General features: G+C 43.7%; 1 protein-coding gene across 4 annotated transcripts in view; it reads left to right on the forward strand.

Moving 5' to 3' along the window:
- The window catches only part of furinb (furin (paired basic amino acid cleaving enzyme) b), an 80233-nt gene that overhangs the window by 64246 nt on the left and 6489 nt on the right, over positions 1-9498 (forward strand). For all 4 annotated transcript variants that reach the window (XR_005076640.1, XR_005076641.1, XR_005076642.1 and 1 more), the window contains exons 9-15: positions 1685-1897; positions 3540-3640; positions 5288-5391; positions 7356-7473; positions 7719-7898; positions 8109-8236; positions 8868-8996. Coding sequence is in view for 1 of the 4 variants with exons in the window: in XM_037108155.1 (XP_036964050.1) it covers positions 1685-1897; positions 3540-3640; positions 5288-5391; positions 7356-7473; positions 7719-7898; positions 8109-8236; positions 8868-8996 (973 nt within the window). In the remaining 3 variants the exon portion in view is untranslated. The remainder of the gene's footprint in view (positions 1-1684; positions 1898-3539; positions 3641-5287; positions 5392-7355; positions 7474-7718; positions 7899-8108; positions 8237-8867; positions 8997-9498) is intronic.

Raw genomic sequence — 9498 nt, forward strand, 5'->3', positions numbered from 1 at the left:
CAACAAGTAAACTAGCTTAACTTGAGAAAAGGCTGCAGGCAGCGAGACAGAATACTGCTGAGAAAGCAGGAAGTAAATCCCTACTTCACAGCGCAGAGGACAAGAAACCGACTGACCAATCAGAGGACTGCTTTGAGTATCGGAGCAGTGTGCTAGGTACCTAGTTTAGTTTCTAGTTTTGGTGTGTCTGTGGGAAGGGGAAGAGGGTTGAAGAATACATGTTGTACATCTGTTTTCTCTCACGTTATTAATTTGTTGCTTGCTATCAACAATTTGGTTGTTCTCGTTCTCTATATGTGGGATGTAAAAAAAGGTCCTTTCCTGCTCATTCCTTCATCGTATGTATTTCTGAGCTTCGCCTTTTGTCCTCTGAAATGGATTTTTTATCCACCCACTTGGTTGAAACAATAGGAGGAAGAAAGAAAAGTCGTCATCTTTCAATTTCATTCTCAGTGTCACAGTGTTGCTGCTTTCACGCTTTGATGAAAGATTCTACTTGATTTTTTAAATTAACTTTTGAATGACAATGCCTGAATAAAAATGTGAGATTTGGGTGAATTATGATAAGTTATCGTTGTTTGTTTTCTTTGTTTGTTTGACAGCTCTTCAGAAATAAAACAAAATAAAATTGTTTCATAGAAGAATAAATAAAAGATAGAGAAAAAACATGCTCTGACAAAGAGAAAAAATTACTTTATTATATATATATTTTGAAGAATAAGACCTAATTAAACATGACAGCAAAACTTAAACTAATTAGGCCCATTTAAAAAATATGTCTCCAAGTCTTTAACAGAAGGACACTGAGGTCGTTCTCCAGCTGCAGGCCTTTTCAGAGCTGCACAGAGAGCTGCCCTTCCTCTCTGTCTCCAGCTCAGCCTCCGGGACCGTCAGCAACAACTGGCCAGTTGACCTCATGCTAATCAGCTATGCGTTGAAAGAGAGAAAGGTCATCGGTGTAGGACGAGGGCAAACCAACTGTTTCCTTAGAAACAAATTATAAAACGAAAAAAAAAATCAGTTCGAAAGGCCATAGATAACCAGGGCAGGAAGGCCGAAACTGTAAAAAAAAAAAAAAATCTTTCTTCACAACTTATGATGTCCCTGGCAGCTGTGGTTTGCTCAGACTGAAGGCGGTCCATCAATTCCTGCGATATTCTAGCAAATAAAGAGCTGCAGTTGTCAAAATCGGCTGGAGACAAATGCATAAAAAACATTTATCTGTCATGGAAGAAAAGGAACGGTCTCATCTCAGAGATGTTCCTGGGTTAACAAAAGCCCCTTTGTTACTTTGCTTTAAACCCGAGACATAAAAATGTCTTTTACGACTAAATGTCTCAAAGTGTGTGGTTTTTGTTTTGTTTTTTTACAATCTCAATGCCAGATATCATGTTGACATTTATCAGGCCCATAAATTACATTCAGCATGAGTAGATTTTGTAATTACATTTCTTCTGTTTGTTACCCGATGTTCTGCCGCAGTAAGTCATCTGACATCATGATGTATTAATAAGAGTTGTGCCTGAAGCGGTCCAATGTTTCTGAATAAAAGTACATAAGTGACAAGGCATTTAAGCAGCGCGATGAACGCCTTTTGTCAAAGGCAAAGTCTCTCTCTTAACCTACGCTGTGCATGGCAGTGGATCACAACGATTAAAAGCATATATGTGATTCTATACCTCAGGGACGCAGCAGACTGGGCTCCATCTTCGTTTGGGCCTCTGGGAACGGTGGCCGGGAGCAGGACAGCTGTAATTGTGACGGCTACACCAACAGCATTTACACCCTGTCCATCAGCAGCACCACGCAATCAGGCAACGTGCCGTGGTACAGCGAGCCCTGCTCTTCCACCCTCGCTACCACCTTCAGCTCTGGAAACCCCGGGGAGAAACAGATAGTGGGTGTACACACTCACACACACACATATATACACATACGCTCTTGCAAGTTGAAGAAATCAGATTCTGTGTAGGTTGTTTTTACACTTCAAATCTTGAGCTCTCTGTAAATATCAGCATTGCAAAAATAACTAAGTATCAGCTCATAGCGTGCATCGGCCAAAAGCTGACGCAGGTGCATCCAAAAACGAACTCTTTTTCGAAACCAATGCACATGAACGCTGTCCCTCTCAAATCAAAAAATAGGCATCAAGCTGTCAATATCAGAGTGAAGTGAAACTTACAGTGAGCAAAACTGACAAACACTGGGAGATGCCACATGCTTCCTTCAAGCTGCTTGTCACCTGAAGAAAGTCTTGCCTGGGGGACATAGAACGACATAAAACAACCATAAATCTGCCATTCCCTCCAAAATACTCTGGAGGCGTGCTGCAGGCGAGAAAACATAACTCATCAAATGGATGAAATTGGAGTCATTTTTATGTGTGACACAGCAGTTGCTTTGTATTGTTGCTGCGTCAGGCAGGAGCTGTCATCTTTGCATCAGTGAGTTCATACAGCTTCATTTTATCTTGAACCAGTATTTACGGTCACTTTGACTGATTTCTGTGTTGGGGACTTTATTTGTGTCTAGACTGTCAAATTACAAGGAGACCAGGCTTTTCAATAAATGTTACATTGAATGTGGACAAGTAGCTGCTCCTCTGACATCTCTCGTGGTGCTAAGTATGCGTTGCTAGGTACTTATTGGTTTATTGGTCGGTTTTTAATACATCAAGTCGAACATTATTTTCCTCACTGAGGGGCGATTGGTTGTGCGGCAGTAAAAACAGTAATACAGACAATATCAAAAATTAAACTTATAATGTGTAAATCCTTCATTGTGTCTCTTAATCAATTAATCACCTATCATAAAATGTCAAGATTATAGTAAGATATGTTCCTAGGTGACGTCAACAGTCAGGTCATTATATGCAGCTAACATTCTGACTGAATCAGTTTGCACAACCAAAAAAACCTGATAGATGTGAACGTGTTTCGGTGTCGTTCTATCCGATTATGAGATCTAACAGTCGTCTAGTGCAGACATTGACCCGCCCTTTGTTTACTCCTCTAACTTCTTCTCTACAAACAACAGCCATTAGTGCCACAATCTGTCGGGCCAAAAGTTGCAGACCAAGAATCTGTCCCTAACCTTCAGAGCCTCGCCTGCCCCTCTGGCTTTTTGTCATTTACTGACGGTTCCCATCGTGACCCAGACGGGCCTCATTAGCTTTCTGGCAGCGGCAGTGACCGCAGTGCTAACATACTTTGTCTCACCACCACATCCCGACCTGTGCCGGGCTGATTTGGCTGACATTCACTGCCCCGTCTGTGACCCTTTGGCAGGGATCCACAGACCTGAGACTGAACCTACCTGCTCATACTCTCCTCCTTCTCCTACCCCTCCTCCCTCTCCTCCCTCTTCACCTCCCCCTCCTCGTTTCCAGTCGCTGCAGGCAGAGCTCCCATTGTCCCCAGCCCTTCGCAGCTACCTCTTACCAAGAACTTCACTCGTGCTGATGTGAGAAACTCAGTGTGTCATATTCACTGTGTTTCTCCCTCTGTGCTTCTCTCTCTTTCTCCTCTGCTGTCTCCAAGGTGACCACAGACCTGAGGCAAAAATGCACAGACTCTCACACGGGGACGTCTGCATCAGCACCACTGGCGGCTGGAATCATTGCTCTGGCTCTGGAGGCCAAGTGAGTGAGAGTGACACAACCGCCTCTGAAAGCCTTTATAGCTTTTTTCCTCGCCAATATGCTTTAACAGTAACAGGAATAAAATGAAATACAATTCCACAATGTAAACACTTCTCGAGTTTAATTTTACGCGTGGAGTATATGCGTGCGTGCCTTCCTGTCTGCAAGTGTGCACGCCTGTCTGGGAGTCGTTGTTGGCCTAAATCCCAGCCTAGAAATTTCTTTCCTCAGCAAATTAAGCTTTTGATAATTAGTTAATTAGCAAGACAAATCAGCAGCTGCAGCCCACGCAGACATCTGAATACCTGTAGGGCCGCTATAGTGAAGATTTTAACTCGAGAGCGCCTCTCATTATCGCTCACTCAGGACTCCAGGTGTCAGAATCCAAGTTGCTGTCAGCTGCACTAATGTGTGCTCCATTATGTTTCGTATCTTTAGTCATATCTCTGTCTGTGTGTGTGTGTGTGTGTGTGTGTGTGTGTGCGTGCTTATCAGTCTGCAGTCTTCCACTCACACATCATTTTTCTTTATTTCCACATTAGGGATTAGCTGTCAGGTATCAAATCAAATCTTGCGTGACCTCAAAGCCCAAATTCAGTTCAGATACACATCCTCAGCGTATCAGGTTGATCTCAACGCCGTCGCCTCTGACTGACAGCGAAGGTTTACACCATGTAGAAACATCTTTCATGTTCAACACCAGACTGGAGTAGATATTTGTCAGCGAGCAGCCGCACCCCTCCTGACAGGCAGCAGCAATAACAGGATAGCGAGTTTATCGGACTGGGACCACACTGGAATTCACAGAGATGGAATCATTTAATAGGCAGAGTGTTTTGGCTTTCTGGTGTTTTATTATTTAATTATTTCCCCCTTCGCTCTCAGCTGAGGTGACATTGAGTGTATGGGGGATCTTGTCCATTAATAACACATGAGAGGATGTGAGATGTGAATGCTGATGCGGAGGTGATGCGCCACACTGCAATTCTGAGTTTCTATTTCTGTCTGTGGTGTTGCACCAGTGTGATTCATGGTTTGATTATCTTAACCAACGGAGCAGTGTTTTCCTCACTGGTGACTGAAAGGCTTCTCCTCTGAATACTTCTCTGCTGTGCTTCTCGATAAAAAGAAACTTTTGTGGGGCTCCCACTTTGTGGAATGTGACCAGCACCTTTTTCAAATCCCAGACCTCATTAGAAACTATCATTACAGAGCGGTCTAGACACCGTCCTCCACGGTATTGTATCTGCTGTTTTACTGTGTTCCCTGACCTTTCAACACAATAGTTATTATGTACCTTTAATACTGGTGCTCTGTGCTGGTATTAAAACCATAATGTGAGCCTATATCTTTGTTCTGTTTGACTGACATACCCCTCAGGGCTCCCTCTAAGTCTCAGTATAATATTTCATGGCTGTCTTCACTATATATTCTCAGCCCGATTACATTTCAGGTGTGTCTACAGACTCCTGACCTTTTCCATATCCCATTGCTCCTCACCTTTCCTCTGCTGTATCGCAGTACAGTGTAGGTCAGCGTAACCTGGCTTTTCTCATAATGTGCATAATGTAGGAAGTAATATCTCTTGTTATTACATGACAGAAAGTCAATGCAGTTTGCCCTGTCCTCCTTCCTGTGTCTGTGCAGCATGAACCTGACCTGGAGGGACATGCAGCACCTGGTGGTGAGAACGTCCCAGCCGGGACGCCTCAGCGCCGTAGACTGGAGGACTAACGGAGTCGGACGCAGAGGTAGAGACTGGCTTGTCCAAATGAAGCACAGATGGCATTGTGTTATATTTGTGCCCGTGTCCTGGGTTCACAATGGGACATTTGGAGCACAGAAAAAGATGACTCATATTTATTTTATATCATATTAATGTGCATGAATCATATTCGGTAGAGTTCACGATCATGCATACATTGAAGAAGAATCATTTGATTGAAGCAAAGTAAATCTGTTCTGCGCACATTAAATGTATTTTACGTTTGCTCTTATGCACAAAAGCACTCAGTAGCAACTTCTCTCAGTCAGTTTCCAGCTCTCTGCACTGTGCACTCCTTAATCCGCCGGGACATCTCTGCTCTGTGCGCTCTCAAGTTTGCCTGCAATATGACAAAGTGTTAGAGTGAATCACAATTTGAGGCAATAAAACGGAAGCAGAATATTTAATCATTTGTGATTGGCTTTTGTCTCCATTCCAGGTAGTAGGCTTATTGGTTATTAAGGAACTTGGGAAGCAAAGGGAGAAGGGCACAGACAGCCACATGTAAGAAGTAGTTCGTGCAGTCTTTGTTAAGCCTCTACTTTTATGACCCTTAATGAAATTCCACTTGTAAGTCTCTGCATAGTCCTCTTAAGGGATGTTCCTAACACTGCTCAAAGGAAGTTTAAACTTGGACTAGTTCACTATTCTGAAATTAAGATAACATTCAGTAAACTATCTGAACAGTTTAATCTGGAAGGTTAAACATTACAGGACATTTATTATACATGTTAATGCAGCGATGTTAATATTAGTGCTTTGTTTTTTTATAATGACGTGAAGTTTGATGTTGAGTATTTCTGGAGCTGACTCATGAGGGAGGCAATGTTTAATCAACTAATCACCTTATCACACTCATCCTTAATCCTGGTCAGCTACCAGGCAAACCCCTGCCAGATAAGCAGAAGCTAATTAAGCTAGGTGTGAATCTGTAGTTGCCAGCTATTATCAAGCCCAACTGAGATTTACTGACATGTTTTTTGTGTGCTACAATAAAACCACCACAAGACCTAAAAAGCTGCAACGCTGTGTGTAAAACATAAATAAAACAGCCAACTAACAGCCAGAGCCACAAACTGTGAACAGCAGTCTCTTTTTCATCTAACTTATGAACACAAATTTTTTCTTTGGCCACCCAACAAATATTCACTGGGGAAAACTGCGCTGCGTGTGTCATTTTCCAGGCTGGATAATTGATTAGCTGCTCAACTGAGCTGCGTTTAACACCATGTAAACGTACCAGCACATGTCACTTTGGTCCAGTTAGGCTCTGCTGTCGTCCTCACCCTCTAACGACACATTATGCGCAAGCTTCAGTTTGTTCTTTTTGTCTCCTGTTCAGAACCAGAATCTGTTTTTTTTTTTTTTTTATTGCCAAGTTGATCTGCACAGAGACACGACCCTCTACACAGCGAAAGAAAGAAAGAGCAGCCTGCACTTAAAACTTGTCAACAACAGAACAGGTGCATAGCAGTGGCAACTTTAAAATCCTTGGGCACTCGCAGAGAATATCCTTCTTTTTATGGTGGGCAGAGTAAATAAAAAGACGACCTGTTCTCACAAGTGCTGGAGTTTTTCTTCCCCTACCCAGCTGAGACAAAAATGAGCTTCTTCAAGATCTTTTTTTTTTATTCTTTTTCTTGATAACAAAAAATATTGACACGTCTGTACACAAATAAACACATTTACATTTTTTTTTTTTTTTTTACTTCAAAATTTGATTTCAGCTGGGCATCTGAACATTGATGCTGTTGCAGTTAAAGTCAGTGTTTTTGGTGGGAATCTGTTTATAATGTCAGGCTCAGGACTGAGGTAAAAACAAAAAACACAACACCTAGTATTACTATAAAGAGAGGATAGCTGGCTGGCTGTCATTTCTCTGTCTGTGATCTTATCTCCGCCATCAACCTGCCACTGTGTTTATCCCTCTGTCTGTTTTTCTCTCCACAGTGAGTCATTCGTACGGTTATGGGCTCCTGGATGCGGGTGCTATGGTTGCTTTGGCACAGAACTGGACCTCTGTTGGGCCGCAGCATCAGTGTGTTCTCACCATGCTCACAGAACCAAGGTTAGAACGGTGACGTGAAGCTCTCTGTGTGTATGTGTGTGTATTTGTGCGTACTGCAGTGAGTTTTAGTCTCATTATGAGCACTTGCTACTCTGTCATCCAGCTCAGCTTGATAGATGTCGCCGTATTCTGCTCGGAGCCGCGGCGGTCGCGTGGATTTGCAGCACAGCTCTATTGTCTGTGTCCATTTGTGCAGCCACACAACATTAACCGCTCTCCTCTCCCTCCACTTGTCAAACCTGCAGAGACATCGGGAACAAGCTGGTGTTCAGCAAGAGCGTTGATGCCTGCTGGGGACGACCGGAGTATGTCAGCTCTCTGGAACACGTTCAGGCTCGCCTCACTCTCTCCCACAACCAGAGAGGAAAATTGGCCATTCATCTCATCAGCCCACTGGGCACACGCTCCACCCTGCTGTTCCCCAGGTACACAGAAAAACACACCACTACAAACACCAACAGACGAACTCTAATATAAATCTCTCTTTGTCTGTGTCTCTCTGTGTGTGTGTGCCTCAATTTTTACTCATGCACACATACTCCCACTAGCATTCTCGCTAAGTAAAAACACACCTTTTGGCTCTCAACCACAGGAAAATAACACAAACACCTTCGTATCTGACACTTTTCTCTCAGGCCCAATGACTTCTCCTCGGAGGGATTCAACGACTGGGCCTTCATGACCACCCACTCGTGGGACGAGGATCCTCAAGGAGAATGGACCCTGGAAATAGAGAACGTGGCGGCTAATGGCCGCGACTATGGTAACCCCACTCATCGTCATTAATTGTTCGGCCTGGCCGCATCACATTCGCGCCATCATTAACTGCCCCCTCATCAACTCAAGTCCTCTGTCATATTTTTCATGCTTCTCTAAATAGCCTCTCCTCGGTCCCCATTTTCTCCTGCCCCGCGCTAATGATTCACTACGTACCGTTTCTTTTTGGTACCACGGGGAGCGTCTGTCACACATCCAGATTAAAACCTTACAGAAAAATATTCTTCAGCCGAGGATGTGGCAACCTTTTGATTATCAACTTGAGAATGTTTTTGGGTTTTTTTTCCTCTCAACTATGGAGCTGCATTTTCAAACAGCAGCACATCGTCCAGAAGGGGGAACTCGTCAAGACCTGGTGCTTTCTTCTGGCTTTGTTTACTCTGGGCAGCCAGGAAAATGAAAAAAAAAGACCCTATCTGTATCCTCTGCTGGTGTTTATCCTCCTCCGGTGTTGTTTTTGTACTCTCATCACTTGTTCCCTTTCCTTCCACCCCCATATCCTCTTCTCAGCCAGTTCACACTGTTCCCTCTCTGAAAAAAAAGTGTTACATTGATATTCTCTTCCACATCTTAATACTCTCCACCCCCTTTCTCTGTCTCTCCCTCCTCTGTCTCAGGTGTGTTGCGTCAGTTCAACCTCATCCTGTGGGGGACCGGACCCAGCGTCGTCAACCCCTCATCATCTGACTTCCCTCGGCCGTCCAACAACAGCTGCAAGACCTTTGACGCCCAGCAGATCTGCATAGGTGAGCTCATTCCGCCGAAGCAAAAAAAGAAACTTTGAACAGGAGCCACTTAAACAGAATGGGCTCATTTGTATTAACGCTGGCACAAAGGCAGTGTTACAGAGCAGGCTTTCGGTCAGATCGCGTTGGGCGGTTCAACTTGCGAAAAGCGAGTGTTGTGAATACAGATTGCCCATTTACAAGCCTCTCGTGAATCTGTTTACGAGCGCACTCTGAATATGCACATTGCCATATGTCATAACAGTTTAAATGAGAGTGTGGGACGTATGGAGGAGCAGCAGGGGGAGATTATAACTTCGTCTCTGCGAGAGGTGCAATGTTGTCAACAACTGCTGAGGAAGATGAGTCCCTCATTGAAAGGCAGATAAGGTCGGAGGCTTCGTTCTGCTTCCAAGCATTCAGACGCTTCCTTCTTAATCATTCCAGACTTCTCCATAATTTAGTCAAAATCTACATTTCTACAGTCTCTGGCAATGCTTGATTTCCTAATAACTTCCTAGAA

The sequence above is a fragment of the Acanthopagrus latus genome, chromosome 8 (genome assembly GCF_904848185.1).
Source record: "Acanthopagrus latus isolate v.2019 chromosome 8, fAcaLat1.1, whole genome shotgun sequence".
Lineage (NCBI taxonomy): Eukaryota > Metazoa > Chordata > Actinopteri > Spariformes > Sparidae > Acanthopagrus > Acanthopagrus latus.